Raw genomic sequence first — 16243 nt, 5'->3', positions numbered from 1 at the left:
AAGACTTAGACATGTTAAGTAGGAGTTTTTAAATGTACAAAAGAGAGAGTTAAATAAACAACAGTACAACTTTAAAAGTAAACATTAATACTGATTTAATGATCTTCAGTTAAGTAGGATTTCTCAAGAAGTTACCTACTGCTATATTAGCAATAAAAAAACGTAGTGAATATATAAAAGGTACAGTTTTAAACATGATTTGTTTCAAACTAATTCAATGTCTTCAGTTTTGTGGAATGATTGAAACAGATGGTGATGATACTTAATATAATATAATGGAACAACATGGGTAATTAATTTTCTATGGGTAATTAATTTTCTATGGGTAATTAATTTTCTATGGGTAATTAATTTTCTATGGGTAATTAATTTTCTATGGGTAATTAATTTTCTATGGGTAATTAATTTTCTATGGGTAATTAATTTTCTATGGGTAATTAATTTTCTATGGGTAATTAATTTTCTATGGGTAATTAATTTTCTATGGGTAATTAATTTTCTATGGGTAATTAATTTTCTATGGGTAATTAATTTTCTATGGGTAATTAATTTTCTATGGGTAATTAATTTTCTATGGGTAATTAATTTTCTATGGGTAATTAATTTTCTATGGGTAATTAATTTTCTATGGGTAATTAATTTTCTATGGGTAATTAATTTTCTATGGGTAATTAATTTTCTATGGGTAATTAATTTTCTATGGGTAATTAATTTTCTATGGGTAATTAATTTTCTATGGGTAATTAATTTTCTATGGGTAATTAATTTTCTATGGGTAATTAATTTTCTATGGGTAATTAATTTTCTATGGGTAATTAATTTTCTATGGGAGTTGAAAGAAAACTTGAAAGACAGTAAGGTACATGCACAACATTTGATATCTTTGTTAAAGTGATGTTTCATCTGTTCAGCACGTTTCTTCAGTTGAAACACAGAGGTGACAGCAGAAGTGGTGATGTACAGTGCTCGTCACAGCATTATGCCGCCCCTCCCCCATACATATTTATCTGGTGTTTACCTGGAGTGTGTTCCAGGGGTCAATGCCCGGTCTGTGAGTAGGCCTCATGGTGGATCAGGGCCTCATCAACCAGGCTGTTACTGCTGGCTGCACACAATCCAACGTACAAGCCACAGCCCGGCTTGTCAGGTACTGACTTTAAGTGCTTCCCCAGTGCCAGCTTGAAGACTGCCAGGGGTCTGTTGGTAAGATAAGATTTCGTTGGGATTTTTAACCCCGGAGGGTTAGCCACCCAGGATAACCCAAGAAAGTCAGTGCGTCATCGAGGACTGTCTAACTTATTTCCATTGGGGTCCTTAATCTTGTCCCCCAGGATGCGACCCACACCAGTCCACTAACACCCAGGTACCTATTTGCTGCTAGGTGAACAGGACAATAGGTGTAAGGAAACGTGTCGGAATTTCCACCCGCCGGGAATCGAACCCGGGCCCTCCGTGTGTGAAGCGGGAGCTTTAGCCACCAGACCACCGGGCCACCTTATTTATGCTGGGAGGCAGTTGAACAGTCTCGGGCCCCTGACACTTATTGTATTGTCTCTTAACATGCTAGTGACACCCTTGCTTTTCATTGCGGGGATGTTGCATCGTCTGCCGAGTCTTTTGCTTTCGTTGTGAGTGATTTTCGTGTGCAAGTTTGGTACTAGACCCTCTAGGATTTTCCAGGTGTATATAATCATGTATCTCTCCCGCCTGCATTCCAGTGAGGTTTTAACCCTTAACCCTTTCAGGGTTGGTGCCGTACTGGTATGGCTTGCACGCCAGGGTTGGTGCCGTACTACTATGCATAAATTCTAGCGCCTTCAAATCTAGTGAGAGAAAGCTGGTAGGCCTACATATGAAAGAATGGGTCTATGTGGTCAGTGTGCACGGAATAAAAAAATCTTGCAGCAAACAGTGCATAATGAGAAAAAAAAAACTCCGACCGTGTTTTTGGTTTAAAACAGCGACTTTGCAGTGTATTTTCGTATGCTATTTATGGTTGTATTCTAGTTTTCCTGGTCTCATTTTATAGGACGGAAGACATATTATGGAAATTGAGATGATTTTGACTGGTTTCACAATGAAAAGTACCTTGAAATTGAGCTCAAAGTAGCAGAAATGTTCGATTTTTGCCAAAGTTCAAAAGTAAACAAATCATGCCAAGCGTCCAATACACATCAACTGGTGAATAATATTCTTTCACAAGTGCCCCGATATTATTTATACCATTTCTACACTAATGTAGTAGTCTGCATAACAGTAAAACTTCTATTGTTTGTAAGAAAAAAATTCAAAGTGGAAAGCAAAAGAAATGTAACAGAGGCCTAGGGACGTAACTAATGAACAGAGAAAATGTTGTTTTAGTGCCAAGAATGTCTGTCTTGTTTATCCTGGACCCTACTGAAATTGGCATCTTTTGAAATTTGTGTGAAATTGGCAAAATTGCCAATTTATGACCACTTTATTGGATAGTTGAAATTGGTAAATTGGTGGATTCTTGTACTCATTCGATAGAAAAAAATGGAGTTCTAGCAAAATACTTATAAATTTTGTTGACTGGTACATTGGAAATGGCCGAAAATAGGGCTCAAAGTGGGCGAAATCACATATGCGTAAACATTGTCGAGACCACTAACTTCGCGAGAGCATAATTCTGCAAATTTTCCATCAAATTTCATACTTTTGGTGTCATTATGATCGGGAAAAGATTCTCTATCCTTCCATAGGAAAAAAATAATTTTTTTTTCAAAAAATTTCCATCAGCAGCCCTGCTGACCCTGAAAGGGTTAAACTGTCCAAACGCAGATCTACGTTGACATGCATAGTGCTCCGATCATAGATCTACTTTTTTTTTACATAAGAAAGCACGTAAAACCAGACGTAGATCTACGTCCGGAGCGCTACGCACATCAACGTAGATCTACGTTTGGAAAGTTTAAGGGTTAATACAGTGGACCCGAATTTCGTAAGCCTCGCGCTTCGTGAATTTCAACTTTCATCAACTTTTTCGTCAAAACACAGCTTTGCGGTTTGTGATTTTCCTAGCAATTCGTCCACCGTACGGAACGCGTCTGAGCAGCCAGCAGCGGCCCGGCATACACAAAGGCTTCCACACAACATTCAGGAGTCAGTGTTTGAAGAAACTGGTGGTAGAGGTTGGTAGTGGTTGTGATGGTGGTAGAGGGTGGTAGTGATGGTGGTAGAGGTTGGTAGTGATGGTGGTAGAAGTTGGTAGTGGTGGTGGTAGAGGTTGGTAGTGGTGGTGGTAGAGGTTGGTAGTGGTGGTGGTAGAGGTTGGTAGTGGTTGTGATGGTGGTAGAGGGTGGTAGTGATGGTGGTAGAGGTTGGTAGTGATGGTGGTAGAGGTTGGTAGTGATGGTGGTAGAGGTTGGTAGTGGTGGTGGTAGAGGTTGGTAGTGGTTGTGATGGTGGTAGAGGTTGGTAGTGGTTGTGATGGTGGTAGAGGTTGGTAGTGGTTGTGATGGTGGTAGAGGTTGGTAGTGGTTGTGATGGTGGTAGAGGGTGGTAGTGATGGTGGTAGAGGTTGGTAGTGGTGGTGGTAGAGGTTGGTAGTGGTGGTGGTAGAGGTTGGTAGTGATGGTGGTAGAGGTTGGTAGTGGTGGTGGTAGAGGTTGGTAGTGGTGGTGGTAGAGGTTGGTAGTGGTTGTGATGGTGGTAAAGGTTGGTAGTGGTTGTGATGGTGGTAGAGGGTGGTAGTGATGGTGGTAGAGGTTGGTAGTGGTGGTGGTAGAGGTTGGTAGTGATGGTGGTAGAGGTTGGTAATGGTGGTGGTAGAGGTTGGTAGTGGTTGTGATGGTGGTAGAGGGTGGTAGTGGTTGTGATGGTGGTAGAGGGTGGTAGAGGTTGGTAGTGATGGTGGTAGAGGTTGGTAGTGGTGGTGGTAGAGGTTGGTAGTGGTTGTGGTAGAGGTTGGTAGTGGTTGTGATGGTGGTAGAGGTTGGTAGTGGTTGTGATGGTGGTAGAGGGTGGTAGTGATGGTGGTAGAGGTTGGTAGTGATGGTGGTAGAGGTTGGTAGTGGTGGTGGTAGAGGTTGGTAGTGGTGGTGGTAGAGGTTGGTAGTGGTTGTGATGGTGGTAGAGGGTGGTAGTGATGGTCGTAGAGGGTGGTAGTGGTGATGGTAGAGGTTGGTAGTGGTGGTGGTAGAGGTTGGTAGTGGTGGTGGTAGAGGGTGGTTGTGATGGTGGTAGAGGGTGGTAGTGATGGTGGTAGAGGGTGGTAGTGGTGGTGGTAGAGGGTGGTTGTGATGGTGGTAGAGGGTGGTTGTGATGGTGGTAGAGGGTGGTTGTGATGGTGGTAGAGACGGTTGTGATGGTGGTAGAGGGTGGTAGTGGTGGTGGTAGGGGGTGGTAGTGGTGGTGGTAGAGGTTGGTAGTGGTGGTGGTAGAGGTTGGTAGTGATGGTGGTAGAGGTTGGTAGTGGTTGTGATGGTGGTAGAGGGTGGTAGTGATGGTGGTAGAGGGTGGTTGTGATGGTGGTAGAGGGTGGTTGTGATGGTGGTAGAGGGTGGTAGTGATGGTGGTAGAGGGTGGTAGTGGTGGTGGTAGAGGGTGGTAGTGATAGTGGTAGAGGGTGGTGGTAGAGGGTGGTTGTGATGGTGGTAGAGGGTGGTAGTGATGGTGGTAGAGGGTGGTTGTGATGGTGATAGAGGGTGGTAGTGATGGTGGTAGAGGGTGGTAGTGAAGGTGGTAGAGGGTGGTGGTAGAGGGTGGTTGTGATGGTGGTAGAGGGTGGTAGTGATGGTGGTAGTGGTGGTGGTAGAGGTTGGTAGTGATGGTGGTAGTGGTTGTGATGGTGGTAGAGGGTGGTGGTAGAGGGTGGTTGTGATGGTGGTAGAGGTTGGTTGTGATGGTGGTAGAGGGTGGTTGTGATGGTGGTAGAGGGTGGTTGTGATGGTGGTAGAGGGTGGTTCTGATGATGGTAGAGGGTGGTGGTAGAGGGTGGTAGTGATGGTGGTAGAGGGTGGTTGTGATGGTGGTAGAGGTTGGTAGTGATGGTGGTAGAGGTTGGTTGTGATGGTGGTAGAGGGTGGTTGTGATGGTGGTAGAGGGTGGTTGTGATGGTGGTAGAGGGTGGTTCTGATGATGGTAGAGGGTGGTGGTAGAGGGTGGTTGTGATGGTGGTAGAGGGTGGTTGTGATGGTGGTAGAGGGTGGTAGTGATGGTGGTAGAGGTTGGTAGTGGTTGTGATGGTGGTAGAGGGTGATAGTGATGGTGGTAGAGGGTGGTAGTAATAGTGGTAGAGGGTGGTAGTGATTGTCGTAGAGGGTGGTAGTAATGGTGGTAGGGCAGTAGTTGTAGTGATGGTGGTAGAGGGTGGTAGTAATGGTGGTAGAGGGTGGTAGTGATGGTGGTGGAGTGTGGTAGTGATGGTGGTAGAGGGTGGTAGAGGGTAGTAGTGATGGTGGTAGAGGGTGGTAGTGATGGTGGTAGAGGGCAGTAGTGGTAGTGATGGTGGTAGAGGGTGGTAGTGGTAGTGGGAGGTAGTGATAGTGGTGGAGTGTGGTAGTGATGGTGGTGGAGTGTGGTAGTGATGGTGGTAGAGGGCAGTAGTGGTAGTGATGGTGGTAGAGGGTGGTAGTGGTAGTGGGAGGTAGTGATAGTGGTGGAGTGTGGTAGTGATGGTGGTGGAGTGTGGTAGTGATGGTAGAGGGTGGTAGTGATGGTGGTAGAGGGCAGTAGTAGTAGTAATGGTGGTAGAGGGCAGTAGTAGTAGTAATGGTGGTAGAGGGTGGTAGTGGGAGGTAGAGATGGTGGTGGAGTGTGGTAGTGATGGTGGTAGAGGGTGGTAGTGATGGTGGTAGAGGGTGGTAGAGGGTAGTAGTGATGGTGGTAGAGGGTGGTAGTGATGGTGGTAGAGGGCAGTAGTAGTAGTGATGGTGGTAGAGGGTGGTAGTGGTAGTGGGAGGTAGTGATAGTGGTGGAGTGTGGTAGTGATGGTGGTGGAGTGTGGTAGTGATGGTGGTGGAGTGTGGTAGTGATGGTGGTAGAGGTTGGTAGTGGTTGTGATGGTGGTAGAGGGTGGTGGTAGAGGGTGATAGTGATGGTGGTAGAGGGTGGTAGTAGTAGTGGTAGAGGGTGGTAGTGATTGTCATAGAGGGTGGTAGTAATGGTGGTAGGGCAGTAGTTGTAGTGATGGTGGTAGAGGGTGGTAGTGATGGTGGTAGAGGGTGGTAGTGATGGTGGTAGAGGGTGGTAGTGATGGTGGTAGAGGGTGGTAGTGGTGGTGGTAGAGGGTGGTAGTGATGGTGGTAGAGGGTGGTAGTAATGGTGGTAGTGATGGTGGTAGAGGGTGGTAGTGATGGTGGTAGAGGGTGGTAGTGATGGTGGTAGAGGGTGGTAGTGATGGTGGTAGAGGGCAGTAGTGGTAGTAATGGTGGTAGAGGGTGGTAGTGGGAGGTAGAGATGGTGGTGGAGTGTGGTAGTGATGGTGGTAGTGTGGTAGTGATGGTGGTGGAGTGTGGTAGTGATGGTGGTGGAGTGTGGTAGTGATGGTGGTAGAGGGTGGTAGTGATGGTGGTAGAGGGTGGTAGTGATGGTGGTAGAGGGTGGTAGTGATGGTGGTAGAGGGCAGTAGTGGTAGTAATGGTGGTAGAGGGTGGTAGTGGGAGGTAGAGATGGTGGTGGAGTGTGGTAGTGATGGTGGTAGTGTGGTAGTGATGGTGGTGGAGTGTGGTAGTGATGGTGGTGGAGTGTGGTAGTGATGGTGGTAGAGGGTGGTAGTGATGGTGGTAGAGGGTGGTAGTGATGGTGGTAGAGGGTGGTAGTGATGGTGGTAGAGGGTGGTAGTGATGGTGGTAGAGGGTGGTAGTGATGGTGGTAGAGGGTGGTAGTGATGGTGGTAGAGGGTGGTAGTGATGGTGGTAGAGGGCAGTAGTGGTAGTGGGAGGTAGTGATAGTATTGGAGTGTGGTAGTGATGGTGGTGGAGTGTGGTAGTGATGGTGGTGGAGTGTGGTAGTGGTGGTGGAGTGTGGTAGTGATGGTGGTGGAGTGTGGTAGTGATGGTGGAGTGTGGTAGTGATGGTGGTAGAGTGTGGTAGTGATGGTGGTAGAGTGTGGTAGTGATGGTGGTAGAGTGTGGTAGTGATGGTGGTAGAGGGTGGTAGTAATGGTGGTAGAGGGTGGTAGTGATGGTGGTAGAGGGTGGTAGTGATGGTGGTAGAGTGTGGTAGTGATGGTGGTAGAGTGTGGTAGTGATGGTGGTAGAGGGTGGTAGTGATGGTGGTAGAGTGTGGTAGTGATGGTGGTGGAGTGTGGTAGTGATGGTGGTAGAGTGTGGTAGTGATGGTGGTAGAGGGTGGTAGTGATGGTGGTAGAGGGTGGTAGTGATGGTGGTGGAGTGTGGTAGTGATGGTGGTGGAGTGTGGTAGTGATGGTGGTGGAGTGTGGTAGTGATGGTGGTAGAGTGTGGTAGTGATGGTGGTAGAGGGTGGTAGTGATGGTGGTAGAGTGTGGTAGTGATGGTGGTGGAGTGTGGTAGTGATGGTGGTGGAGTGTGGTAGTGATGGTGGTGGAGTGTGGTAGTGATGGTGGTAGAGTGTGGTAGTGATGGTGGTAGAGGGTGATAGTGATGGTGGTAGAGGTTGGTGTCAGTCTACTTTCTGCCGAAGGTTTAGTGTCAGTACTTACTTCCTGCTCAAGCTTAGGTCTGATGGTCTTATCTCTGTGCCTCTTCTGCTTCTCCTCATCAGTCATGGCCAGTTCCACCTTCAGATACAGAGGTGGCGTGTGGTCCAAGGCAGCAATCATCGCCTCAGCGTCACTGCAAAACAAATTAAATAGCAATAAATTATTTATGCATAGTTAACATAAGGGTTCATGTCGTTAACACACCAGTCATCTCTCACCAAGGTAGGGTGACCTGAAGAATTATAACACTAATACCATCATTCACTCTGTCACCGTCTCGAAAGAGGAATGCGTGTTACAGTACAGATGCATTTCCAGGACTGTAACATCCTCACTCATCCTTCAGAGTGCAGGTACTGTACTTCCCACCTCCAGTACTGTAACATTCTCACTCATCCTTCAGAGTGCAGGTACTGTACTTCCCACCTCCAGTACTGTAACATTCTCACTCATCCTTCAGAGTACAGGTACTGTACTTCCCACCTCCAGTACTGTAACATTCTCACTCATCCTTCAGAGTGCAGGTACTGTACTTCCCACCTCCAGTACTGTAACATTCTCACTCATCCTTCAGAGTACAGGTACTGTACTTCCCACCTCCAGTACTGTAACATTCTCACTCATCCTTCAGAGTACAGGTACTGTACTTCCCACCTCCAGTACTGTAACATTCTCACTCATCCTTCAGAGTACAGGTACTGTACTTCCCACCTCCAGTACTGTAACATTCTCACTCATCCTTCAGAGTACAGGTACTGTACTTCCCACCTCCAGTACTGTAACATTCTCACTCATCCTTCAGAGTGCAGGTACTGTACTTCCCACCTCCAGTACTGTAACATCTTCACCCATCCTTCAGAGTACAGGTACTGTACTTCCCACCTCCAGTACTGTAACATCCTCACTCATCCTTCAGAGTGCAGGTACTGTACTTCCCACCTCCAGTACTGTAACATTCTCACTCATCCTTCAGAGTACAGGTACTGTACTTCCCACCTCCAGTACTGTAACATCCCCACCCATCCTTCAGAGTGCAGGTACTGTACTTCCCACCTCCAGTACTGTAACATCCTCACCCATCCTTCAGAGTGCAGGTACTGTACTTCCCACCTCCAGTACTGTAACATCCCCACCCATCCTTCAGAGTGCAGGTACTGTACTTCCCACCTCCAGTACTGTAACATCCTCACCCATCCTTCAGAGTGCAGGTACTGTACTTCCCACCTCCAGTACTGTAACATCCTCACTCATCCTTCAGAGTGCAGGTACTGTACTGCCCACCTCCAGTACTGTAACATCCCCACTCATCCTTCAGAGTGCAGGTACTGTACTTCCCACCTCCAGTACTGTAACATCCCCACCCATCCTTCAGAGTGCAGGTACTGTACTTCCCACCTCCAGTACTGTAACATCCTCACTCATCCTTCAGAGTGCAGGTACTCTACTTCCCACCTCCAGTACTGTAACATCCTCACTCATCCTTCAGAGTGCAGGTACTGTACTTCCCATCTCCAGTACTGTAACATCCTCACTCATCCTTCAGAGTGCAAGTACTGTACTTCCCACCTCCAGTACTGTAACATCCCCACTCATCCTTCAGAGTGCAGGTACTGTACTTCCCACCTCCAGTACTGTAACATCCCCACTCATCCTTCAGAGTGCAGGTACTGTACTGCCCACCTCCAGTACTGTAACATCCTCACCCATCCTTCAGAGTGCAGGTACTGTACTGCCCACCTCCAGTACTGTAACATCCCCACTCATCCTTCAGAGTGCTGGTACTGTACTTCCCACCTCCAGTACTGTAACATCCCCACTCATCCTTCAGAGTGCAGGTACTGTACTTCCCACCTCCAGTACTGTAACATCCCCACTCATCCTTCAGAGTGCAGGTACTGTACTGCCCACCTCCAGTACTGTAACATCCCCACTCATCCTTCAGAGTGCAGGTACTGTACTTCCCACCTCCAGTACTGTAACATCCCCACTCATCCTTCAGAGTGCAGGTACTGTACTTCCCACCTCTAGTACTGTAACATCCTCACTCATCCTTCAGAGTACAGGTACTGTACTTCCCACCTCCAGTACTGTAACATCCCCACTCATCCTTCAGAGTACAGGTACTGTACTTCCCACCTCCAGTACTGTAACATCCTCACTCATCCTTCAGAGTGCAGGTACTGTACTTCCCACCTCCAGTACTGTAACATCCCCACTCATCCTTCAGAGTGCAGGTACTGTACTTCCCACCTCCAGTACTGTAACATCCTCACCCATCCTTCAGAGTGCAGGTACTGTACTGCCCACCTCCAGTACTGTAACATCCCCACTCATCCTTCAGAGTGCTGGTACTGTACTTCCCACCTCCAGTACTGTAACATCCCCACTCATCCTTCAGAGTGCAGGTACTGTACTTCCCACCTCCAGTACTGTAACATCCCCACTCATCCTTCAGAGTGCAGGTACTGTACTGCCCACCTCCAGTACTGTAACATCCCCACTCATCCTTCAGAGTGCAGGTACTGTACTTCCCACCTCCAGTACTGTAACATCCCCACTCATCCTTCAGAGTGCAGGTACTGTACTTCCCACCTCTAGTACTGTAACATCCTCACTCATCCTTCAGAGTACAGGTACTGTACTTCCCACCTCCAGTACTGTAACATCCCCACTCATCCTTCAGAGTACAGGTACTGTACTTCCCACCTCCAGTACTGTAACATCCTCACTCATCCTTCAGAGTGCAGGTACTGTACTTCCCACCTCCAGTACTGTAACATCCCCACTCATCCTTCAGAGTGCAGGTACTGTACTTCCCACCTCCAGTACTGTAACATCCTCACCCATCCTTCAGAGTGCAGGTACTGTACTGCCCACCTCCAGTACTGTAACATCCCCACTCATCCTTCAGAGTGCAGGTACTGTACTTCCCACCTCCAGTACTGTAACATCCTCACCCATCCTTCAGAGTGCAGGTACTGTACTTCCCATCTCCAGTACTGTAACATCCTCACTCATCCTTCAGAGTGCAGGTACTGTACTGCCCACCTCCAGTACTGTAACATCCTCACCCATCCTTCAGAGTGCAGGTACTGTACTGCCCACCTCCAGTACTGTAACATCCTCACCCATCCTTCAGAGTGCAGGTACTGTACTTCCCACCTCCAGTACTGTAACATCCCCACTCATCCTTCAGAGTGCAGGTACTGTACTGCCCACCTCCAGTACTGTAACATCCCCACCCATCCTTCAGAGTGCAGGTACTGTATTTCCCACCTCCAGTACTGTAACATCCTCACCCATCCTTCAGAGTGCAGGTACTGTACTTCCCACCTCCAGGACTGTAACATCCTCACTCATCCTTCAGAGTGCAGGTACTGTACTTCCCACCTCCAGTACTGTAACATCCTCACCCATCCTTTAGAGTGCAGGTACTGTACTTCCCACCTCCAGTACTGTAACATCCTCACTCATCCTTCAGAGTTCAGGCACTGTACTGCCCACCTCCAGTACTGTAACGTCCTCACTCATCCTTCAGAGTTCAGGCACTGTACTGCCCACCTCCATGCCTCAAGTCCAGATTTTAGATTTTGCCACCGAAGTAGCTAGTTTATTGTGCACCCCATATCCATCCTGTGGACGGTAGCGCGAGAGCATATGGATACACAAAAGGCCTAGGAACTAGGCCCCAAAGGGTTAACAGGAATACATATGGATTTATATCTACATATCAATAGTTCACTTATCTGTTACAAGCAAATTTAGGAAATTTGCTTAGTATATCTGGTATCTTATTTTCATTAATAAGATATCTTGACATGTCACATAGGTTATTATACTGTCTGTCTCTGTATTCCTCAATAAGTGGACAATTAAGCACATAGTGTTCAAGAGATTGACCATGTGCCTGATCACATAATTTACATTTAGTTTGATCATCATCTGCGTGTCTCCCAAACTGCCAGAAGTACTTGTAACCAAGCCTAAGCCTGGCCACTACAACATCAGTCAGTCTGTTCACATTGCAAGTTGCTCCATAAACATACTTATCTATGTTCATGTTATCATAGTGGGTTATAGATCTACTCAGGCTTCTAACTGCATTCCTATAACAATCATTTTCATTATTTACTTCTCTCCTAATAGTATCTGGACTTGAGGCTCTCTCTCGCCTCAAGTCCAGATAACAGGTTTTCCCTAAATCCCTTCACAAATGTTACCTTGCTCGTACTCCAACAACACATCATGCATTTTGAAGACTAAGTGCTTCCTTAATTGACCATATCTGGACCAATATAGCAGCCCCTCTCAAAGCTGGGATCATCACAGATAACACTACTGACCACTACTCTGGAAAAGACCTGGGCCGGAAAAAGACCAGCGAACCTACTAAAGGTACAGACTACTATCCCACCTTTCTCATGACCTCCTGAGCAAAATGTGAGTGGCCCAAGCGGTAAAGACCTTTGTCAGAGTTGATATATATAGAATATTATTATTATTATAATAAAAAGAAGCGCTAAGCCACAAGGGCTATACAGCGCTGCAGGGTAGGGAAGGAAGCGAGGGTATTGGGCGGCAGATGGGAGGAGGGATGATCAGTAGGTTACAGAAAACAGCAGGGCAGGGGATAGTACGGGGGTAGAGGGTAGCAAGAGATTGAAGTAGAAAGGGCTGAAGGTATCAGAATTTGTGAAGTAAGTCAATTGTTGTCAAAAAGTCAATGAGAGAGTCCGGATGAAAGGTGGGTCCATCAGCAAGAAGGGAAGGTAAAGAGAGAGCAGCGGAGCGAAGACGACGACGGAGGTAAATTCTGCGTGCTCGTTGATAAAGTGGGCAGTCCAACAGAATGTGGCTGACTGATAATGGAACTTGGCAATTCTCACAGAGAGGAGCAGGGTGCCTCTCCATGAGATATCCATGAGTAAGACGAGTATGACCAATGCGAAGACGGGAGAGAGTAGTCTCCCAACCTCGACACTGGTGATAAGAAGACGGCCAGTAACCTATACTCGGTTTAATAGATGAAGTTTGTTGCAGAGCATAGTAGACCAACGTTGTTGCCAACGGGTATGAAGGTGGATAGCTATTGCAGCAAAATAGTCCGGAAATGGAATACCTCTATATGAAACTGGTAGGTCATGTACTGCTGACCGCGCAGCAGTGTCTGCCTGCTCATTGCCCTGTACGTCAACATGACCAGGGACCCAACAAAAAACAATATCTTTATGCTTGGTAAAGATGCAGCGTAGCCAAAGTTGGATACGGAGGACTAAGGGGTGAGGTGTATCAAATTTCTGCATAGCCTGTAAAGCACTAAGGGAGTCTGAGACAACCACAAATGTTGACACAGGCATAGATACAATACAGATAAGTGCTGCAAGGATGGCATACAATTCAGCAGTAAAAATACTAGCCGAAGATAGTAAATGCCCTCGTACGACGCTGTCCGGAAACACTGCTGCGAATCCTACACCATCAGAAGACTTAGAGCCATCTGTGTACACAGCAACGGCATGAGAATGAGAGTGAAAGTGGTCAAGAAAAAGAGAGCGGGAAGCGACCGTAGACAGTTGGGCTTTCGAGCAAGGGAGAGAGAAAGAACAGACTCGAACAGCTGGAACTTCCCAGGGGGGTAGGGAAAAGTGAGATGCTACATGAACATAGAAAGGTGGTAATTGAAGAGAAGACAAGAGCGAATGAAGGCAAAGAGAGAAGGGACGAAGTAAACAGGGGCGGCGAACAAATAAAGAATGTCTACTAATATCAGTGACCATTCTATAAATGGAAGGATTGCGGAGATCATGAGAGCGTACATAGTAGCGCAGGCAATGGGCATCACGGCGATCGGATAAGGATGGAACGTTCGCTTCTGCATAGAGGCTCTCGACAGGGGAAGAGCGAAAAGCACCAAGGCATAAACGTAATCCTTGGTGATGAATGGGGTTAAGGCTAGAGAGAGTAGCAGGAGATGCCACTGAATAGATCTGGTCACCATAATCAAGTTTCAATAAAATGAGGGTGGAATGTAGGCGAAGGAGGGTTCGACGATCAGCTCCCCATGAAAGATGAGCAAGGGTTTTAAGAAGGTTCAGCCGGCTGTGACAAGTTGCCTTCAGAGAGGTAATGTGAGGTTTCCAGGATAACCTACGGTCAAAGAGGAGGCCCAGAAACTTGACTGTATCACGTTCAGGGATACGGGAGCCATAGAGGTACAAAGGATGATCGGAGATGACAGAGCGTCTAGTGAAAGTAATTTGGCGGGTTTTAGTGCTGGAAAATTTAAACCCATGTGTGGTGGCCCAATTGGAAACACGGTCAACTGCATGCTGGAGAGTAACTGTAATGAGGCGACAGTCAGCGCCTGCACAGGCAATAGCGAAGTCATCAACATAGAGTGATGACCAAATATTTGATGGAAGACTAGAGGCCAAATCATTAATAGCAAGGAGAAAAAGTGTTGTGCTCAGAACACATCCCTGGGGGACACCTTCAGTTTGGATAAAGTCCGGGGAGAGCACATTATTAACCCGAACACGGAAATGCCTGTCAGTTAAAAAGTTCTTAAGGAAGGATGGTAGATTGCCTCGAAGGCCTAAGGAGTGGGCTTGGGCTAAAATATTATACCTCCAAGTTGTGTCATATGCCTTCTCAAGGTCAAAAAATATGGCAATAACTGAGTGGTTATTCGCAAAGGCAGTACGAACATACGTATCCAAGCGTAGTAAGGGGTCTATGGTAGAACGTCCCTTATGAAAGCCATATTGACGAGTGGAGAGACTGTTGTGCGTCTCTAAATGCCACACTAAACGTCTATTTACTAGGCGTTCCATCACTTTGCAAACTGCACTGGTAAGAGCAATGGGACGATAGTGGGAGGTTTCATGTCCCGTAGTGCCTGGTTTGCGGAAAGGGAGAACAATGGTGGATTTCCACAGCTGTGGAAGAACTCCTTGTGACCAAATAAGATTGTAAAGGCATAATAGGACTGCAAGGGCTGACTGATGTAAGTGTTGTAGCATACGAATATGAATGTCGTTGCCTCCAGTTCTTCAAGTGTAAAAGGCACATTATACTGTTCTTCTCTGAGAGAAGAAAAGTCCAAGGGTACTAACTCTCTGGCAGACTTTGAGGAAAGAAACGAGGGGCATAGATGGAGTCCCTGAGAAATACGGACCAGATGATTGCCAATTTCATTGGCAACATCTAGTGGGTTTGCTATATCAACACCGGCAACCCGCAGAACAGGAGCCGGGTCAGGAGAATATTTACCACTCAGTTTTCGTACTTTTTTCCAGACTGCACTCATAGAGGAAGCAGAGGTGATGGTGGAGACAATCTCGCCAGCAAGTGCGTTTAGCGTCACGGATGACATGGCGAGTGATCGCACGCTTCTGCTTAAAATCAAGAAGTCTCTCTGTGGTTCTATTGTACCGGTACCTGCCCCATGCAGCGCGTTTTAAACGTACTGCACGAGCACAAGCAGGAGACCACCAAGGCACGCATTTCTGAGAATGCCTGCCCGAAGTTTGGGGTATACAATTAGAAGCTGCGGTTAAAACGGAGGACGAGAAGAGGTGTAAAAGCTCATCGATGGAGGACGAAGAAGGAACCTCTCTAAAAACAGTTAGGTGTGAGTAAAGGTTCCAATTTGCCTGATCAAATTGCCAGCGTGGGATGCGAAGAGGTGGTGAACATGAAGGGGAAGTAAGAATGATTGGGAAATGATCGCTGTCATGGAAGTCCGGGAGAACAGACCAAGTGAAGTCTAATGCGGCGGAGGAAGAGCAGACTGAGAGATCGATGCAAGAGAGAGTGCGAGTCCGAGGATCAAAATGGGTGTGAGTACCTGTATTTAAAACATAGAGGGGGTGGGTGGCAAGAAAAGCCTCTAACTGAATGCCACGGGAATCACAGTGAGACCCCCCCCCAGAGGAAATGGTGGGCATTAAAATCACCAAGTAACAGAATCGGTGGCGGTAATGATGAAACAAGAAAGGCAATACGTATCTGGAATAGATAATGCCCGAGAAGGAGAGAGATATAAAGAACAGAGCGTATACCACCTATGCAAGTGGATACGGGCTGCTGTGTAATGCAGCGAAGTACGAACAAATAGCTGATGGTACGGAATATCAGTGTGTAGAAGGGCACTTTCACTAAAGGTCCCATCAGGAAAAGGATCTGAAGAATACAATAAATTATAGCCTGAGATGGGAGATATAACAGCAGAGTGTAATTTTGGTTCCTGTAAGCAAACACAAACAGGGGAAAACTGGGAGAGTAACATCTGAAGCTCACCCCGATTACCCGAGGCCGCGTATATTCCACTGTAAATAGGCCATGATTGGCAATGATAAAGATACGTGAAATCCACAGGTAAGGGTTCCTACGGACTAGAGGGGTTAGAAAAGTCCACATGCGGAGGCAGGGGAAAACGTTCAAGCAGCGAAGGAATGGTGCGCTGTGAAGAAAGGAGTTGCGCAGATGGAGGAGAGGAGAGAGAAGGAACGGAGGGTGGATCAGTGTCCATTGACGGTTTGGTCTCTGCAATATATTCAGAGATTGCTTCAAATGTTTCGGAATTCAGAGACGTCG

At 46.9% G+C, this 16243-nt stretch overlaps 1 protein-coding gene across 2 annotated transcripts in view; it reads right to left on the bottom strand.

The window, feature by feature from the left end:
* The window catches only part of LOC128702495 (protein tudor-like), a 122221-nt gene that overhangs the window by 59776 nt on the left and 46202 nt on the right, over positions 1 to 16243 (bottom strand). For both annotated transcript variants that reach the window (XR_011394762.1, XM_070105294.1), the window contains exon 6: positions 7646 to 7778. Coding sequence is in view for 1 of the 2 variants with exons in the window: in XM_070105294.1 (XP_069961395.1) it covers positions 7646 to 7778 (133 nt within the window). In the remaining variant the exon portion in view is untranslated. The remainder of the gene's footprint in view (positions 1 to 7645; positions 7779 to 16243) is intronic.

This window comes from Cherax quadricarinatus, chromosome 98 (assembly GCF_038502225.1).
Source record: "Cherax quadricarinatus isolate ZL_2023a chromosome 98, ASM3850222v1, whole genome shotgun sequence".
Taxonomy (NCBI): domain Eukaryota; kingdom Metazoa; phylum Arthropoda; class Malacostraca; order Decapoda; family Parastacidae; genus Cherax; species Cherax quadricarinatus.
This window is presented reverse-complemented; position numbering and strand designations above follow the sequence as displayed.